At 41.2% G+C, this 19,283-nt stretch overlaps 2 protein-coding genes across 2 annotated transcripts; both read right to left on the bottom strand.

Moving 5' to 3' along the window:
• Positions 1-7,375: 7,375 nt before the first annotated feature.
• LOC149156684 (uncharacterized) lies at positions 7,376-9,991 on the bottom strand. Its single transcript, XM_089444835.1, has 2 exons — positions 8,477-9,991; positions 7,376-8,077 (listed from the first exon to the last, which is right to left on the bottom strand). Exons 1-2 carry the CDS (start codon positions 9,989-9,991, stop codon positions 7,376-7,378), a joined length of 2,217 nt encoding a protein of 738 aa, XP_089300961.1.
• An 8,213-nt stretch (positions 9,992-18,204) lies between these two features.
• LOC149156683 (uncharacterized) lies at positions 18,205-19,146 on the bottom strand. Its single transcript, XM_089444834.1, has one exon. It carries the CDS (start codon positions 19,144-19,146, stop codon positions 18,205-18,207), a length of 942 nt encoding a protein of 313 aa, XP_089300960.1.
• Between the last annotated feature and the right edge of the window lie 137 nt (positions 19,147-19,283).

Below are 19,283 nucleotides of genomic sequence, written 5' to 3'. Positions count from 1 at the left end.
TGACGATATGGGCAAGAGTTTGCCCCTAGAGGCAGACGGAACTGAGCCAGTAGTTATCTTCGCGAAGTTGGGAGCCATCTCGATCAAGGTTGATCGATGATTCCCAAGCTTATGTATGCCACTGTGGAAGAATGAAAAAGGCTTGCGGAAGAACGGGATTTATTGAAAAAAGATTTGATTTGCAAACATTTCTCGCACCCAAGCTCTTAGCATTTTGATGGTAAGTTTTAATTTTTATTAATTTTGAGGCTTAAATCGATTTAAAATTTTAAAATTATTATAATATAAGAAATTTTATTTAGTCCTTCCTTTATCCAATTCTAAGAATGGGTAATTTACGAATAATCCATATTAGCGTAATAAAATTTATCATTTAATTTAATATATAATGATATATATAGTTATTTATTATTTCTAATATTTTTATTTTAGAATAATAAAATTTATCATTTAATTTAATATATAATGATATATAGTTATTTATTATTTCTAATATTTTTATTTTATAATAGAATTTTTAGGGTTTTAACTTAATTATTTATAATTATTAGATAGATGGTTCCATGAAATATTTTAGAATATTTTTATTCACAAACAAAGTTTAAGATTTATTTTGAAAGTCGTTATGACATTTTTTCTTTTTTAATTAATTGGATATATTAAGAAAAGTCATTTGAACATTTTTCGTATGAATATGAGATGATTTTTCTAGAATGTGGTATTAGTAAGTCATTTTATTGCCCCATAATATTGTAACAAAGCCTATTTATAAATCAAGAATCAACATAGAAAATTAAAAGTAAATCTTTATGGTAAATAATCTTATTATATATGTGTGTGTGGGGACGTTTAATTCATATATTATTTTTTAATAATAATAATAATAATAATAATAATAAAGTAATAACATATTTTTGCTTACCTTTTTCATTTTGACAATATGAATGTATCATGAGTGTTAGATTTAAGACTTTTATTATCCATATTGTAAATACATGTCTTTTGGATTAATCACATCTTTAAAATTTAGTCAACATTTCCAAACCAACAAATATATTATAAAATAATTATTTTAATACCTATAAATATTTATTGGCTTTTTTTATATAATTATATTAATATTTAACCTAAAAATTAACATAATTATTTTAATAAAAACTTAATCCTATAAAATTTTAATAATTACAATCATTTTGATCTAATAATATGGTTTGTTTGCATAATAAATCATATAATTTTATGGGGTCATATAAAAATCAAGAGTTCATTTAATGAAGTTTTGAATAATAAAACACCTTCCTAACCTAAACTAAAGCATCTCTAAATAAGTCATCTCGCACCTATTTGCAAGAATCACCTTTTAATGTTGATTTATGTACGAATGGGAAAATTGATTCTTAAAGTCAAGAGTATCTGCAATATGACGAGGTGACGAGGGGCGGATAAGTTACAATTGAGAAGCATCCTTCAAATTCATAGTTTTGGTGAAAATCAAAATTTTCATAGAAGTCTCGGTATCTTTATAGTGGTAGAGAGTGGTTGGTTGGTTGGTTTATTTATTTATTTTAAAATTTCAATATATTTTATTAATTTACATTGTGATCACTATTTTTTTATTGTTTTTTTTATTATTTTGAAGCCCTCATGTTGTGGTTATGATTATTCAAATAGTTTCGTTAGTTTCTCTGTAATGTTGTAGTTATAATTATTGAAATAGTTTTGTTGAGTTTTATTTTATATTAAGTGATTATTATTATATTTATAATATTTGATTATTATTACAGATATAATATGTGTATGTGTTTTTCAAGTTTTTGGTTTATTAATTAATTTTTTATTATAAAATTATTATATGATATTGCTTACGTTGTAAGATATAAAGTTATTTTGATTTTTTTAAATTGATATTTTGTAATTGAGTTTAGAAATTTATTTTACAATTTAGTATAATGTATAACATTGTTTATCCGTAATTAAAGTTGAATTTTAACTACATAAAACATCTAAATAATATTGGCTCATATAAAATTTAAATAATATTGATTCATATAAATTTAACTTTATATATGAAGAAATTAAATCTTTTTCCTTTCATATTAGATTCATATTTAAAATAATTTATACTGATCTTTTTAATTATTAATGAATTATTGATCAAATAAACACTAGTTTTAATCGACATCTTTAAGACGTGTATAAGATAGATGGCAAGGGAGATAGACAAAAACTAATTGGGAAAAACAATAGCCTGAATGGGCCCGAACTTCTAATAGAACGTGTTCTTGCACATAATTGCAAATATTATTCAAAGTGAATTTTCATTTCCAAAATAAGACTTATTACAAGTTTTTTGGGACTTAAAAACTTTTGTCTATTCTTTATGCATTGAAAACCATAACATCAAGTATAGGATAGATTTTTCGACGTAAATCAGATGGCATTTCATTTGTCTATGCATTTCGAGCCAACCAGTGTGGTTCATTGTCATGACAAGTTGCATATTAAATAGATCGAGCAGAACAACCAACGGCTAAATTTCATGATCAGGGAACGGCTAAATTGAAAACGTCTAGATTTGATCGGTAAACGGTTAGTTTGGACAGGATTAGTGTTAAAACCTTTATTTAATTAAATAAGTTAATTCTGCGAGTTATATTCTTATTAAATTCAAAGTAAATGGACCAATTTTATAAACTTATAATTTTAAATATATATTAAAATAAATAAATTTAAAATTAATAGTTAGTTATCAAAGTTTTTATATATAAATATTAGAGTGATTTTTTTTTTCTTGTTAAAACTACTATTCTATTATTTACAGGAACCAGAAAGACAATTACATACACAGTGCCGTGTTACCAGCGGCTAAACTGTAGCACTCTGGAGTGGGAAAAATCAAAAAGACCGCCCTCGCAGGGGCTCCATATCTATGCAAAACAACCCACAAAGGGGCCCTGAACCACAAAAATGCAGCCATATGAAAACTAGTCATCCCGCACAGGGGCTCTAGACCGAAAGTGTTCATCCCACGCAGGGGCAACAAAAGACCAACAGCAGTATCCCTTTCGGGCGATGCAAATACAGCAAGAACAGACATTGAACTGACATTACATAAACAGAAAGCCAAAAACAAGACCTGAGCAGCGTTGGAGGGTGCAATGATGAACTGCTGGACAGCTATTCATCCGGCTCCTCCTCGACCACCTTGCACCAGCCATATTTCTCCCTTTCCTCTGCAGACGGATAGGGCGCCATGTTGACATTGTCCCCCTGGGGTGTCGACACCGATTGAGGCTGAGGAAGGTTGGAAGCCTGCGCTGGAGCATCCGCTAGCGTCCCCTTGACATTCTCTGAAATTTCACCCGGGTACTTCCCCTTGCTGCAATGACCATCGCCATCATTCTGAGAATCCTCAAGGAAGAGAACTGAAACGTGGGAATTGATACGGGGTTTGTTCTGAGAGCTACTGAAGGTAAAAATGGTAGAACCAAAGGCGGGCATGGGTGCTGTGTCAGAATCTGGGCTACTGGAGTCCATGAATTGGCTGGTTTGGAGGGGGTTGGCCTCAACAATTCGGTGGCAATGACAACGACAGCAATGGGTTTTTGATTCTTCGACTGGAGGACGAGAGGACCCTCCCCGGGCAGAGCCTCGACGGCTGAGCAATCGCTGTCGAGGACTAACCATCTTTGCAGGCGCACCGGGGATGAGGACCAGGGAAAAATAGGAGGGTTTATCTGGCTTGAGACGGCACCCGACAGTATTAAGATGGCACCCAACCAGCCTTTCAGAATAGCAATGGCCTCCAACAGACAGGGGGATGGCAAGAGCTTTTGCCCGAAGGACCAAAGACCAGGCAGGAGCCTGAATTCCGAATACAAAACACTGAGCTTGAACCATCGTCCTGCCACCTTTATTATTTTGTTCATCCCTACCTCGATCTTTGCTTGCCATAACTGCTCGCAGCAGGCGCTCCAATAACCCGGACGGAGCATTGAATTGCCTCCTCTGTTTGCCCGATCCTTTATTCCTTGGCGGCTTCCTCGCATTGAATGCCCAGCTTAGACATGAGGCAGCACATGGCTACCATGTGGCTCCTCATTACCACCTGTCGAGTCACCCGCATCCGGGGAAGCAGCATCTCTTTGGAGCAAGCTAGCGCATTCCTGAGCCTGGTCATTGTTTGGAATGATAGTAGTGTTTCCTGTGAGAAGGGTATTCTCATTTTCCACCCCTATGTTAGCTAGGAGGTTAGCTACCTTGTTGCCTTCCATTTTTATATGATTGAAGGAAATGGCCCTTTTATTGCGTAGCGCTAATTCGATGGCCTCCAGCCTTGCTTCGAGCCTCCAACTGGCTGCGATTTTCCTTGCTTGAGAGCCATTCTGGAGGCGCTTGGCCATATTTATAAGGATCTGGGAGTCTCCTTCCACGATCAGGGGTTGAAGGTTGAGATTCCAAGCGAGAAGGAGCCCTTGCCAGAGTCCCTCAAGTTCAGCTGATTTATTGGTATCCCACCCTATGTTGCCAAAGTATATCTGCAGGGGAGTGCCTTCATGATTTCTCAGAATTCCTCCAAAACCAGCCAATCCAGGATTGCCTTTGGAGGCACCATCGAAATTGAGTTTATAAAAATGCTCAGGAGGAGCGGTCCAAATGTTCTTGTCTATGAGACTGCTTTTGGAAGTTCCTTTCTTGTGTAGTTCCTGAGGCAGTTGCAGTTGCCAGTTGCCTAGAATGCCTTTCTCATTGTTTAGAGAAGGAAGATCCTCCTGTGTCCAAGGTCGGAGCATCAACATTTCTGTGAGATTCCCACATAGCCTATTCCATATATCTTCGATCGAAGAGCACTGGTTTTTGAATATACGTTTGTTCCTTTCCTTCCAGATGTTCTAGAGGATGAGCCCCGGGAATATATTCCACAAACAGTTGAGAAGCTCGCTTTTGTAAGGATTCTGTGGCCAGTGTCTTATGGTGTTGGTTATGTCGTTCTCCATTCTACATCTTTTTCGACATCTGAAGCTTACCTTTTCCCATATCTGATTGGCTAGTGGGTAGGTGTCCAGGAGGTGTTGGAGAGTTTCCTCATTTCGATTGCAGTTGTGGTAGATGGAGGGACCATGAAAGTTCCTTCTCCTTAGTTTGTCCCAAGTGAGGATTCTTTTATGTCCTACCGACCATAAAAAATAAGAGACTTTGGGCCAGGATCCAAGACCCCATATTTTGCTCCAGATTGGATCAGGAGGGGTGGTGATATTGCATATGATTTTGTAAGCTTCTGATGTGGTGAAGGTACCTTTTGGTTGGTATCCCCATCTAAGGATGTCTCTGCCTTCGTCATGCCTAATGTTTCTTTTTTGCAACTCCTTCTCCAGCTCCTCAGCCTCCCGAAGATTTGTGTTATTTACTAGTTGATTGCCCTGTTTCCATTTCCTGAATCCGTGCTCCGTCTCCTACATCCAAAACTGTCTGACCTTTTCTTGCTGCTGATCCTGATTATTGAATACCGGAGAGGGATGAAGAACACAAGTGAGCTTTGGCATCTAGTCCCATGCATCGGTCCAGAATCTTGTCGTCCGCCCGTTCCTCACTTCCCAGAAGCTGTGCTGCTGAATTAACTGGAAGTGTTGTTTGGCAGCGTTCCAGATTAGTGAGCCTTTCTCAGTAGGAGTAAATCTGATGAGCTCTTCCTGTGGTCTATTATTGGCATATTTGGCTGTCCAGATTTTGACCCAAGGTTTTTCTGGATTAGTGACCCACTGCCACCAAATTTTGGCACTCATAATGGAGTTACTGTGCTCTGGGTCTCTCAGCCCAATGCCCCCTCTGTCTTTGGGCATGCAGACGGTGGACCATTTTACAAGTGCCCATTTGCGATTAGTTGCCGAGCTGCCCCATAGGAAGTCACGCTGAAGATTCCTGATTCTTTTTAATACCCATTTCGGCGCTGCAAGGATTGAGAATAGATAAAGAGGCATTGCCTGAAGGACTGACTTAATGAGCACCACATGACTGGCCAAATTCAAAGTTCTGTGCGTCCAAAGGTTAAGACGGGCTTCCAGCTTCTCAATTAGAGAACGCCAAGAGGAGTGCTTTATGGCTGAAGCGGTTAGGGGGGCTCCAAGGTATTTGGAGGGGAGGGTAGCAGTGGGGAATCCTAGGATACGAGTAACCGCTGTCTTGACAGAAGGAGGAGTGTGAAAGAAAAATATCTGCGATTTGGAGCAATTGACACTGGTGCCTGAGGCTTCAGAGAAATCGTTGAGCAGGGATTTTAAGCATGAGGCTTCTTGGACAAAAGGGTATTCAAATAGCATGGTGTCATCAACAAACTGTTGATGAGAGGTTGCAAGGGTGTTGTGAACAGAGAGGCCTTTGAGCTGATGAGAGTGGAGGGTGTGTTTGATGTGACGACCAAGACCTTCAGCCATTAGAACAAAGAGGAAGGGGGAGAGGGGGTCCCCTTGCCTGATTCCTCGGGAAGATTTGAGGGGCGTGAGGGGATTCCGTTCACAAGGATGGAGAAGTGTGTGGAAGTGATTAGACTCATGATCCAACGGATCCAACTAGAACAAAATCCAAAGGCTTTTAGCATTTGCTGAATGTAGGTCCAGCTAAGTTTATCAAAAGCTTTAGAGAGATCCAGCTTGAGAATCATACCTGCCTTCTTTGATTGCTTGAGGGAGTGTATTATCTCGTGCGTGAGGAGAATGCTATCCATGATCTGTCTCCCTTCCACGTACCCCGACTATTTCGGAGAGATGAGTAGAGGCAAGAGGGGCTTTAGACGATTTGCAATAACTTTAGATATGACTTTGTATATGACGTTGCAGAGAGCAATCGGCCTAAATTTGTTAGGGGTGATAGAATCCTCCTCTTTTGGGATAAGGGCAATGAAGGTGGCATTGAGAGAGGGAAGCAGCCAACAGAGGGCTCTTGATTCTTCTACAATTTGCCAGACCTCCAATTTTATCATCTCCTAGAAGGTATGAAAGAACGTAGTGGTGAAACCATCCGGGCCAGGGGATTTTCCTTCCTTAAGCTGGGACATGGCTTCATCCACCTCCTGGGCCAGAATAGGGCGAAGGAGAAGCTCATTATGTTCCTCCGTGATGAGCTTTGGCAAATTGTTGGTTATTCTAGCAATTGCAGGTCGCCTGTCTCCTTCAGTCTCTTGATGGACATGATTGAAGTGATTAAGGAATTCCTCCTCAATTTCCTCATGCTTTTCTACTTTTGCCCCCCCTTTCTTTTGAATGAAAGGGATGCTGTTGCGCATTCTTCTTTGAACCATGGTTCTATGAAAGGATTTGGTATTTCGCTCTCCTTCCTTCAGCCATCTGATTCTGGATTTTTGCTTCCAATATATTTCCTCCTACTTCCTCCTTTCCTCAAGTTGGTTGTGGATGCGTCGTTCCTGTTCCAAAGTCGCCTCAGTGTGCCCCTCAGTGATTATTTTTTGTTGGAGTTTCGACAATTCCCGGTTTAGGTCTTGTTGTGCTTTAAATATGTTTCCAAAGATCTCCCTGTTCCACCGCTTTAGTTGATTTTTTAAAAACCTGAGCTTCTGTTGGAACTGATACATCTTGGACCCTTCTGGTGGGGTGAAGGATGTCCATGTAGTCTTAACAAAGTCTTTAAATGTGGGATACAAAAGCCAGAACTCTTCGAAGCGGAAGGGTCTTCTGGTTGAGTCGCCTGGTCTTTGCCATTGGAGGGCAATCGGCCAGTGATCCGAACCTGTATGCGGAAGTATGGCAGCCGATATGTCTCCTCCGAGATGAACCGCGTTGTCTGATATGAGAAAGCGATCCAGTTTGGATGCTATTTGATGCTTACCAGCCCTTCGATTGCTCCATGTAAAAGTACCATTGCAAAAGGGCATATCTATGAGAGCGGTATTCTGAATGAAGTCCTTGAAGCGGGCATTTTCTTGTTCCATTCTGTTTCTCCCCCCAATCTTCTCCTCTAGCTTGGTGATCATGTTAAAATCCCCTCCAATAATCCAGAGCGGGTGCCTCCTGTTGTTGTTCAGAGCTTCTATTGTGTCGAGAAGCGCGATTTTTCTTCCTGTATCCTACAGGAAATATACATTTGATAGATTTCCATGTATTTTTGTGCCCAAAATGTGGAAGGCTGCCTGGATGAGGTGATGAGAAGCGTGAAAATCTGATAGGGTTAACGTTTGTGTGTTCCAGGCTATAGCAAGCCCTCCAGAAGCTCCAGAGGCATCAACCGCTACCGAACGACACCCTGGCCATGCTTTGGAGAGAATACTACCTAAAGTAGAGCTGTTACATTTGGTTTCCTGGAGAAAGCAAAGTTGCGGCTTTTCCATTTTAATCATGTTTTTTAACATTCTGAGTTTACCAGGGCTATTGAGCCCTCTTAGGTTCCATGATACTAGCTTCATGGTTCAACTATTGATAGAGGGTTTATAGTACTTCGTCAATTTAGCATACCTGCCTGAGTCTACCAGGATTTTCCCTATCTCGATCGTTCGCTGAAGATCCGTTCTTCTTCCTCGCTTTTTGGTGTCTTTTGGAGGAAGGCGTCCATCCCAATGGCTTCCTGGCTGTATCCCTAGTTGATGCTGTTGATAGGCCCTCGAAATGACCACTTCCAGCTTGTTGAGTTGATTCTCTGGTATACTGTCGTATGCTTTCTTTTTGCATGCTAGTTCTAGTTCTAGAATGTCTAGGCCATTCAGATCTATGCTTTCTGGTTCTTCTTCCATCTGTTGCACTTGGCTGCTGCCTTCCATATTAATCTCTAAGCCTTGAGGGGGATCTAGCTTTCCATCGACTTCCATATCCTTGTGTTTCCCTGCCGGCTCTCCCTGACCTTCTTTGGGGTTATCTGGAATGATAATGGGGATATGGAGTTTGGAGGGGGATGCTGAGTGAGAGGGTTGTGCTGAGGAAGAAGGAGGAGCAGGGCTAGTCTCGGAGATCGGGGGGTGCTCATCAGAGGTCTGGGCAAGAATTTCAAAGCTGTTCTTAGTAACTGGGCCATGGGCGTTATTTTGCTGGGGTTTAAACCCATTTGTGGGTTTTTTGTGCGCGCGCTTTCGGCTGGGGGCTTTGGAGAAGCCATCCTGGGTTAGGGTTTCAGAGTGATCAGGAGCGTTGGCTTTGGCATTCAGAGGGCAGTCCCTGAATAGATGCCCAAAAGCATGGCATTTTCTGCAGCGAAAGGGCACATGCTCATTCTCCAGACGTTGTGTCCATTCTTCGTCACGATGGGAGAGACTTACCGATTCTGGCAGAGCTTCGTTCAGCCGCATGAAGACGCAGATACGGGCATAAGAAGTATATCTGCGCATTTTAGTTTCTTCTGCCGCCCTGATGTATTCCCCCAATCCATTTCCTATATCTTTGAGAATGTCCTCATCCCAGTATTCATATGGAAGTGAGTACATTCTGATCCAAACTGGCGCCCAAGTGAGATCTTCCTTATCCGGGTTAAATCTTGGTATCCATTCCCTCAAATACAGACCCGCTGAGTTAAAAAAATAGGGCCCTGCTCCCAAAATCCTGTATTTGTCCTCTAGACAGAAGAAGATCACTGTGAAGAAGCCTTTCAGCCCTAGCTGCAGAGTAACATCTCCTTTGGGCTTCCATTTCGCCGCAATCCATCCGTATAAGGCTTTCTCTGTCGGCCAAAACCCTATAAACTTCCCAATAAGGGCATGATCCCTCATGTATTCGATTCGCTTGTCAATCTTGTGTCCCGGCAGCTCTATTCGGGGCCGTTCTTTGGCTATAGGCTTGCATGTTGTCGAGGATACTTTCGGACCTTCTTCTGGTTTTTCCTCTCTATCTTGTGTGACTCTGGCTTTGTCCTTCCGACCGCCTGTCTCCTTGTTTCCGTGCTGTTGCCTATTCTCTTTGTTCAAAACCTCCTTATCGACAGATCCAAAGACGAATGCCTGCTCAGGACCGTGCTGCGAAGGGGAGGGCTCTGACGCCCTCCCCTGAGGAGATTCCATCGGGTTGTTCTAGTACTCTGCAGCTCTGTTGCGATTCAGGCGTTTCGGTCCAGCCCGTGAATGGATCCAGTGCTGTACAGTCTGCACCGTCGAGGTTTTCCTCAGAACCCTAATCCGAGCGATCCACCCCTAAATATTAGAGTGATTAATGGGTAGTTGTAAAATTTATTAAATATATAAATAGTAGATCAATATATAAATAGTTAGTTATATTTTTATATATTTATAAATGAAAATAAATTAGTTTTAAATTAATAGTTATTTATAAAAGTTATTAAACATATAAATATTAGAGTAATTTAAGTGTTAGAAAGAATATTTTAATATTTAAAATTAATTAATAGTTTATTTAAGGGTTAAAAATAGTATATTATCATAGATTATCTTGTCTTTGAGGTTTCTGCGAGTTACATCATTGTTTAGATTCTCTTCCGGATCCATCGCATAAGGATTCTTTTCCATCGACGTTTCGAACCAGCAACGATGGTTCATCTAGATTAATTACAAGATTATTTTCCTTCTATTAATAGAATAAAACTAATAGCATAAATTAAGTGCTATAACCATACCTCCAACTATATCAACCACACCTTAAAGAACAAAGGTCACAAGAAACACAGGAAACAAGGGGAAATTACTTAAAAGACAATAAGAAAAAACTATACCTAAGGAGGGGAAGAAAGAAAGAAAATTACTAGGAGGAGAGGGCTGGGACCCAGCAACTACTGATCTTCCAACCATCCTCTCTATTGAGATTATTCGGCTTTTTTTCAATCTCAAGGGCGTCCCTAAATTTTCGGTGATGGAACTGTGACACTCTAGCAATAACACCAGCCTCCTCGATACAGACATGATGATTGGTTTTTTCCACGTGTTCTGCTAAAGCAGAAGAGTTGGTTCTCATATGCTTAAGGTCAGCAACGTGCTCACTAATCCTTTGATTAATGGAGCGAATAGTTTAACCAATATAGGGGGTCCCACATGAACAAGGAATAATATATACCCCTTTCATGTCCTTAGGGTCAATAGGATCCTTCACTGATCCGAGGGACCTACGAATGGTGTTAAGAGGTCTGAAGGTCGAAGGGACATTATGATTCTTAAGGATCCTCGCAATCCTATCCGTGGTCTCCAGAACAAACAGAAGATGGACACCAGGAATCTGTTCCTTCGTTTCTCTTTTAGTTAACAAATTCCTAGTTGCTTTGAGGAAAGCCTTATGCCCCATATGTCTACTATAATCGTTCTCAACAAAAACATTAAGGAGATGGGATTTCTCCTGCTCAAAGCTCTTTTCATCAGAGAGCCTTAAGGCACGAGTAGCAAGGGTGTTGAGAACCCCCAACTTCTGAGCAGGGAAATGGTGGGAACTAGCATGAAGATACTACTCCGTATGATTTTTCTTATGAAATACTCGGTGGGAGAGGGAACCATCACTATTCTTAGAGATAAGAATATCAAGGAAAGAGAGGCAACCATTGATTTCTTGCTCTTTAGTGAACTTAATGGCCACGGATTGACTATTGAGATGATCGAAGAAGAGATCTAACTCCTCTTGGTCGTGAGACCAGATGACATTAGTGTCATCTACATATCTTTTCCAAAGCTTAGGCAGGAGGCGAGCTAAGTTTAGAGCCTTGGATTCAAAATCTTCCATAAAAAGATTTGCAACAATAGGGGATAGGGGTGAGCCCATGGCAACCCCACAGGTTTGCTCAAAGAAATCACCCTCGAAACTAAAAAAGGTGGAAGTGAGGCAGATCTCAACTACTCGAGTGGTGTCAGGATCAGTTAGGCGGTTGATTACCTCCAACTCTCGATATTAAAAAACAAAACATATAATGTTGTTTATATAATGTATTACATTTAAAAAAAATCAGTTCACATCACAACAAAAATAACTTCCAAACATGATCATTTAAAAAAACACGTGATACATTGACTCCTTAAAATCCAATTCATGCTAAAAGTTTTTTGGGTGAATAAAACAAGGCTACATAGTTAGCATTTCCTAGCCACTTAGTTTAATTATTGAATTTTGAAATATATGAACAAGTATTTATGACATATATTTGGATGGTTGAGTTCCAATTTAAAATGTGTTTTTCCCAAGTTGATTATGTGTAAAAATAATGAAGACTTTTTTTTATCCATATTATTTAATACTTACAGAAATCATTGGAGCCAACGTATATTATTTCATGTTTTTCATCATTAATGGAAATTTATATACACTTAGCATGTTCTCCCATGTGCAACTTTATTATTTATTTGCAAATATAATTGGAAATTTGTATTTGATGACTTTTTTGTTAAAAAGAAGCACATGGAACCAATGGAATCTTTGTTATAAGATTAATTGCATGACAATTAATAATGTTTAATATAATATTAATAACCATTCCATTCAAATCAATGTTAAATTCAAATTTGGTGTATTATTTGATAAAGAAAAGATACTTTGAATGATTATATTTATATATACATATTTAGAGGTAGGATGTTCAGTGATTTTAATAATACACAATTGGAAATTTGTATTTGCTTAGCATATTCTCTCAATGTGCAACTTTAGAAAGATAAGATATTACAACATTTCTTCCATATGAGATTAACACAACTAAAAATAGTTAAAAATGTAAAACAATTTTACAATAAATACATAATTTTAATATTAAAAATAATAATATTTTTAAAACACTATATTTTAAATTGAATTCTAATTATAATACATATTAAAAAAAATACAATATGAGAATATGCACCATTACAATATCCTATTTCCCAAAAAGAAAAATTAATATAATAAATTAAAATTCTTATACAATATCCAATTCCCCACAAAAAAAAAAAAAATATAAGAAATTAAAATTCTTATAAATATATAAGACAAATTCAGATACATTAAAACAACTATACCTTAACACAATATATTGTTTGATTAAAATATAGTATACATTTATACTTTATTTATTAATTAAATTATTAAAAAAACCTAATATTTTATTTAAAGAAAACATTATATAATAGTAATTAGAAAAATAAATAATGATAATAATAATTTGGTAAATAAGTAATGATAATAATTTAATGTTAAAATTCTATAACATATCACTAATTATTGGATAAATAAATAAGATAAAAATTTAATGTGAAATACCATTTCTTTGTACCCATCCATGATATGATCAAGTAATGAATACCTTATGAGTAAGAGAGAAAGCTACCAAAGGCATTAATATTTTAATGTCACTCAAAGAAAATCTACAAAAATGATTTAAAAAATATTCTCCACACCTACAACATCAAGACAAAGAATTGGAAACAAACGGAACCATTGGAAACAACACCAACCTCATGAAAAATAGGTGATTGAGAATCCATTAAAATATTTTTTTTCTCGGTAAAACTAGCTAATCTATTATATTATATTTACAAGTAAACTTTACATGCAGAGAGACAGGTTGTTCAGGGCCAACTGTGGCACCTTGGATGACTTAGCTTGGCACCAAAATGCTCCCTCGCAGGGGCAGCACCTCCTGAATATACCAAAACACTTCCAAAACAGACCAAAACAAAAGACAATAATGACACGGCTATACCAGAACCCGAAACAGAACATGAAACAGAATTGAGCTTAGACAGTAGCGATACGGCCCACGCAGGGGCTTCCATTCCAAAAAACTTCACGTGAATCCTTGCCCAGACGCATGACCTCAAAATACAAGACATAATTAAGAACTGAAAATAGACAGACACAGTAACGTAGCCGAGAGAGACCTTTGAGGTAGACCATAGCCGAGAGAGAGAAGAGAGGGCTGGAGAGTGCTTCTGGGGATCAATCTTCAGGCTCTTCCTCCACGACGTAGCACCATCCTTGGCCTTCAGGGACGCCTGCCCACATTGCCATTGGATCCTTTGCAGTGGCCAGAGGTTCCTGCTCTGGAAGTTGGGGAGGGGCTTGCTTGGGCTCTTTCCCTGAAGTTCCTTCTTCAATTGATGGCTGCAGCACTGGACTCTCCTCACGATTGCCTTCTGGAAGTAGCTCAGCCAAACCTGGTGGCTTTCCATCTTCATTCTCCTCAGGAACCTTGGTAAAGAGGACTGAGATATGTGCACTGATGCCTGCACTATCCTTCGAGCTGCCCAAGGTGAAAACGACTGAGCCAAATGCTGGAAGCACAGGCTCCCCTCCACTGGAGCTGCCGACCTCCATGAACTGGTTGGCTTGAATTGGGGTGGCTTTCGCTCTCCTGTGGCAGTAGCAGCAGCAGCAGTGATGGTGCACATCTGCTGCAGGGGGGCGAGAAGAAGCACCTCACCCTGGTCCCCTTCTGCTCGGTTGTCTCTCCCGCAATCGAGCCATAGACTCCACGTCTTCCTCAGCTGGTTCCAGGACCGAGCGCGTGGGTTTGAAGTCCCCGTTGTGACTGCCAAAGGATAACAGTATCTGAGATGATGCAGGGCGGAACTCCACTGCCCAAAGACCACGCACAAAAGTAGCAAACCCGGAGCAGACTTTGCCCGAGCGAGAGACTTCAATTTCCGCTTCAAATTCGCTCCAATTGCTCTTGGAGTTCTGTTCCTTTCTGAGCCATTCACCAAATTCACAATACCAGGTTGCAGTGACTGCGTTTTGAGGGAGGAAAGCGCCCACCCGTCCGGAGACTTTCCGCGCCTGCACCGCCCAGACCTTACCAAGCCAATGCATCTGCAATGATCCGACTTCCCTGTAATATTTCCCAACATTCCCTCGAACAGAGCCCTCCATAACTGCTTCCTGCCTCCCCGTCGCTTCACTCTGCTCAGCATTGAATGCCCAGAGCTCGGGCTGCTGAATGTTATACCTCGGCGGCGGTGAGCCATTACTCTGCGTCGTTGGCATGGGGCGGCACATGCTGGGCTTGTGGCTCGTCCCTGCCTGACATGTCATCACCCGCATCCGGGGTTTCAGCGTCTCTTTGGATGAGACTTTCACAGTCCTGAGTCTGTTGATTGCTTGGGATTATATCCAAATTACCTGATAGGAGGGTTTGGTTATTTTCTACCCCAATATTAGCTAGGAGATCAGCAATATTGTTGCCTTCTCTTTTTGTGTGATGAAAGGAGAGGGCTCTGTGATTGCGCAACTCATGAGCAATGTTGTTTAGCCTTGCTTCTAGTCTCCAGCTGTTAGAAACTTTTCTGGCTTGAGAGCCATTCTGAATGCGCGTGGCCATGTTGATGAGGATCTGGGAATCTCCTTCCACTATCAAGGGTTGAAGATTGAGTCTCCTGGCTACTAAGAGCCCTTGCCAGAGTCCCTCCAACTCTGCGGAATTATTGGTATCCCATCCTATATTGCCGAAATAGATCTGCAGGGGAGTGCCTTTATGGTTTCGGATAATGCCTCCAAATCCTGCTGGTCCAGGATTGCCTTTGGATGCCCCATCAAAGTTGAGTTTGTATGAGTTGATGGGGGGGGCAGTCCAGCATCTATTTTCCCTGGTATTGCAGTTCGCTGGCTGATGCATGGCATACTCTTGTGGCAGTTGTAGCTTCCAATTGTCGAGAATGTTTTTCTCATTGTCTGTGGTAGGGAGATCCTCTTTAGTCCATGATCGTAGAAGCATGGTTTCTCTGAGATTTCCATGCAGTCTACTCCAGATTTCCTCAATGGGAGAGCTCTGATTTTTAAATATGTGCCTGTTCCTTTCCTTCCAAATGTTCCATAAGACTATGCCCAGTATGATATTCCATAGGTGATTGAGGATCGCACAGTCATAGGGGCTTTTCGACCACTGTCGGATGGAGTCAATGATATCGCCGTCTCCTTTGCACCTTTTTTGGCATCTGAAGCTGACCTTTTCCCATAGTTGATTGGCTAGTGAACAGGTGTCCAGAAGATGTTGCAAGGTTTCCTCGTCTTGAAAGAAATTGTGACATATTGAAGGACCTTGAAAGTTGCGTCTCCTTAGCTTGTCCCAGGTGAGAATCTTTTTGTGTCCTACCATCCAAAGGAAGTGGGAGATTTTGGGCCAAGCTTTAAAGCCCCAAATTCTTCCCCAGAGAGGATCCGGTCTAGTGGGAAAGTTACCGATGAGATTATAGGCCTCGGAGGTGGAATAGGATCCTTTAGGTAGATAGCCCCATCTGATTATGTCATCGCTATCCTCATATCGTATGCTCCTTTTTCTTAACTCGTTCTCAAGTTCTGCTGCTTCCTGAGTGTTTGTGTTGCTGATTATCTGGTTACTCGGTCGCCATTTCCTGAACCCATTCTCTGTCTCCTGTAGCCAGAATTGCTGGACTGTTGCCTGCTGCTGCTCCTGCCTGTTCGGAACCATTGCTGGAGAAAGAACACTTGAGAGTTTGGGCAGTTGGTTCCAAGCATCATTCCAGAATCTAGCAATGTGACCATTCCTTATTTCCCAAAAGCTGTGATGTTGAATGAGCTGGTGATGTTGCTTGGCGGCATTCCAGATTAGCGATCCCTTGTCAGCAGGTGTAAATCTGATGAGCTCTGCTTGGGGCCTGTTGTTGGCGTCTTTGGCGGTCCATATTTTAGCCCATAGCTTATCTGGATTAGTCATCCATTGCCACCAGATCTTGGCGTTCATGATGGTGTTGCTGTACTCAGGATCTCTGAGTCCAATGCCTCCTTTGTTCTTGGGCATACAGACAGTAGCCCATTTCACTAATGCCCATTTGCGGTTAGTGGCTGAGCTTCCCCACAAAAAGTCACGCTGCAGGTTCCTCAACCTTTTTAATACCCACTTTGGAGCAGCTAGGATAGAAAAAAGGTAGAGAGGCATGGCTTGGAGGATGGACTTAATGAGCACCACCCGACTAGCTAGATTGAGGGAACGGTGAGTCCACAGATTGAGTGTAGATTCAAGTTTTTCTATAAGAATGCGCCATGCAGGCTGCTTTATGGCAGAGGCAGTGAGAGGAGCTCCAAGGTAAGTGGAGGGGAGAGAGGCTGAGTGGAAGCCTAGGATGCGGGAAACAGCAGATTTAACCAACGGAGGGGTATGGAAGAAGAAAATTTGAGACTTGGAGCAATTGACCTGGGTACCAGAGACTTCTGAGAAGTCGTTGAGCAGGGATTTTAAATAGGAAGCTTCCTGAACCGAGGGGTAGCCATAGAGCATGGTTTCATCAACAAATTGTTGATGAGAGGAGGCAGGGGAGTTGTGGATAGAGATGCCTTTTAGCTGCTGAGAGTGGAGGGCATGCTTGATGTGTCTACCAAGACCTTCAGCCATAAGAACAAAGAGGAAAGGGGAAAGGGGGTCCCCCTGTCTTATGCCTCGAGAGGGCTTGAAAGGGAGGGAGGGAATACCATTTACCAGGATGGAGAAATGAGTGGAAGTAATAAGGCTCATGATCCAACGAACCCAAGTGGCACAGAAACCAAAAGCTATCAACATGTGTTGAATATAAGACCAGTTGAGCTTGTCGAAAGCTTTGGAGAGATCCAACTTGAGTAACATACCGGCTTGCTTGGATTGTTTTAGCGAGTGAATGATTTCGTGCGTGAGGAGAATGCCATCCATTATCTGTCTGCCTTCTACATATCCCGACTGCTCCGGAGAGATGAGCATGGGTAATAGAGGTTTCAACCTATTAGCAATGACTTTGGATATGACTTTATAGATGACATTACAGAGAGCTATGGGCCTAAATTTGTTAGGTGTAATGGAGTTCTCCTCTTTGGGGATGAGAGTTATGAAAGTGGAGTTGAGGGAGGGGAGAAGCCAGCGTAAAGCCCTGGATTCCTCTACAATCTACCAGACCTCCATTTTAACCAAATCCCAGAAGGCATGAAAAAACGTGGTTGTGAAACCATCTGGTCCAAGGGCTTTACCTTCTTTGAGCTACGTCATTGCCTCATCTACTTCTTGGGTAAGAATGGGGTGCATGAGAAGTTCATTGTGTTCCTCTGTGACAAGTTTGGGTATATAGCTGGTTATCTTTCCAATCGCCTGTTGCCGATCCACTGCTTGCTCTTGATGAACCTGCTGAAAATGATTGAGGAGGATCTCTTCGATTTCCTCATGCTTCTCAACTTTTGCCCCCTCTTGGTTCTGGATGAAAGGAATATTATTATGCATCCTTCTCTGCACTGTAGTTCTGTGGAAGAATTTTGTGTTGCACTCCCCTTCTTTTAGCCACCTGACCCTTGGCTTTTGCCTCCAATAAATTTCCTCCTGCTTTCTCCTTTCTTCAAGCTAATTGTGTATGTGCCGTTCTTGATCCAGGGTTGCCTCCGTGTGCCCTTCATTAATTATTTTCTGATGGAGATCCCCCAATTCCTGATTTAACTCCTGTTGCGCCTTGAATATATTCCCGAAGGTCTCCCTATTCCAACTTTTTAGGTGACTTTTTAGAAATCGCAACTTCTGTTGAAGCTGGTACATTTTCGATCCCTCTGGTGGGATGAAAGAGGCCCAGATGGTTCTGACGAAGTCCTTGAATGCTGGGTGTGTGAGCCAAAATCCCTCAAAACGGAAAGGTCTTTTGGTTCGATCCCCTGGTCTTTGCCACTGCAGAGCGATTGGCCAGTGATCCGAACCAGTATGAGCCAAAATTGCCGCCGAAAGATCGCCTCCGAGATGCACCGCATTGTCCGAGACTAGAAAGCGGTCTAGTTTGGAAGCAATCTGATGCTTGCCACCTCTGCGATTACTCCAGGTGAAGGTGCCGTTACAGAATGGCATATCTATGAGAGAGGCATTTTGGATAAAGTCCTTGAAGCGATCTACTTCTGGTTCCAATCTGGTTCTCCCTCCTATCTTATCCTCTATTTTGGTTATCATGTTGAAGTCCCCTGCCACGATCCAAAGTGGATGTAGCCTGTTTGTGCTCAGCGCTTCGATGGTGTCCAGGAGCGCGATTTTGCTTCCAGTGTCTTGCGGAAAATAGACGTTGGATAGGTTACCATGTATGTTGGTACCTAGAATATGAAAGGTCGCCTGTATGAGGTGATGGGAGGCATGAAAATCTGCGAGAGTTACAGCTTGGGTATTCCATGCTATAGCGAGCCCCCCTGAAGCTCCCGAGGCATCTACAACAATAGATCGGCATCCTGGCCAGGCTTTTGAGAGTATGCGGCCTAGCGTGGCGCTATTGCATTTAGTTTCCTGGAGGAAACACATCTGCGGTTTCTCCATCTTGATCATGTTTTTTAACATCCTGAGTTTTCCAGGGCTATTAAGCCCTCTTAAATTCTAGGATACAAGCTTCATGGTTCAACTAGTTTGGGCAGGACTGTAGTACTTCGTCAACTTCGCATATCTTCCGGAGTCCA

Source organism: Pinus tabuliformis, chromosome 9 (genome assembly GCF_031772625.1).
Source record: "Pinus tabuliformis cultivar Carrire ecotype Pingquan chromosome 9, CPIR1, whole genome shotgun sequence".
Classification (NCBI taxonomy): Eukaryota; Viridiplantae; Streptophyta; class Pinopsida; order Pinales; family Pinaceae; genus Pinus; species Pinus tabuliformis.
The sequence above is the reverse complement of the archived record's forward strand: the minus strand, read 5'-3'. Positions and strand labels throughout refer to the sequence as shown.

Coding starts and splice junctions, on each gene's coding strand:
- LOC149156683 (XM_089444834.1), bottom strand. CDS start 19,146: ATGGAGAAACCGCAGATGTGTTTCCTCCAGGAAACTAAATGCAATAGC.
- LOC149156684 (XM_089444835.1), bottom strand. CDS start 9,991: ATGGAATCTCCTCAGGGGAGGGCGTCAGAGCCCTCCCCTTCGCAGCAC. Junction 8,078..8,476: donor TCGAGATAGGGAAAATCCTG/GTAGACTCAGGC, acceptor TATTTCCTGTAG/GATACAGGAAGAAAAATCGC.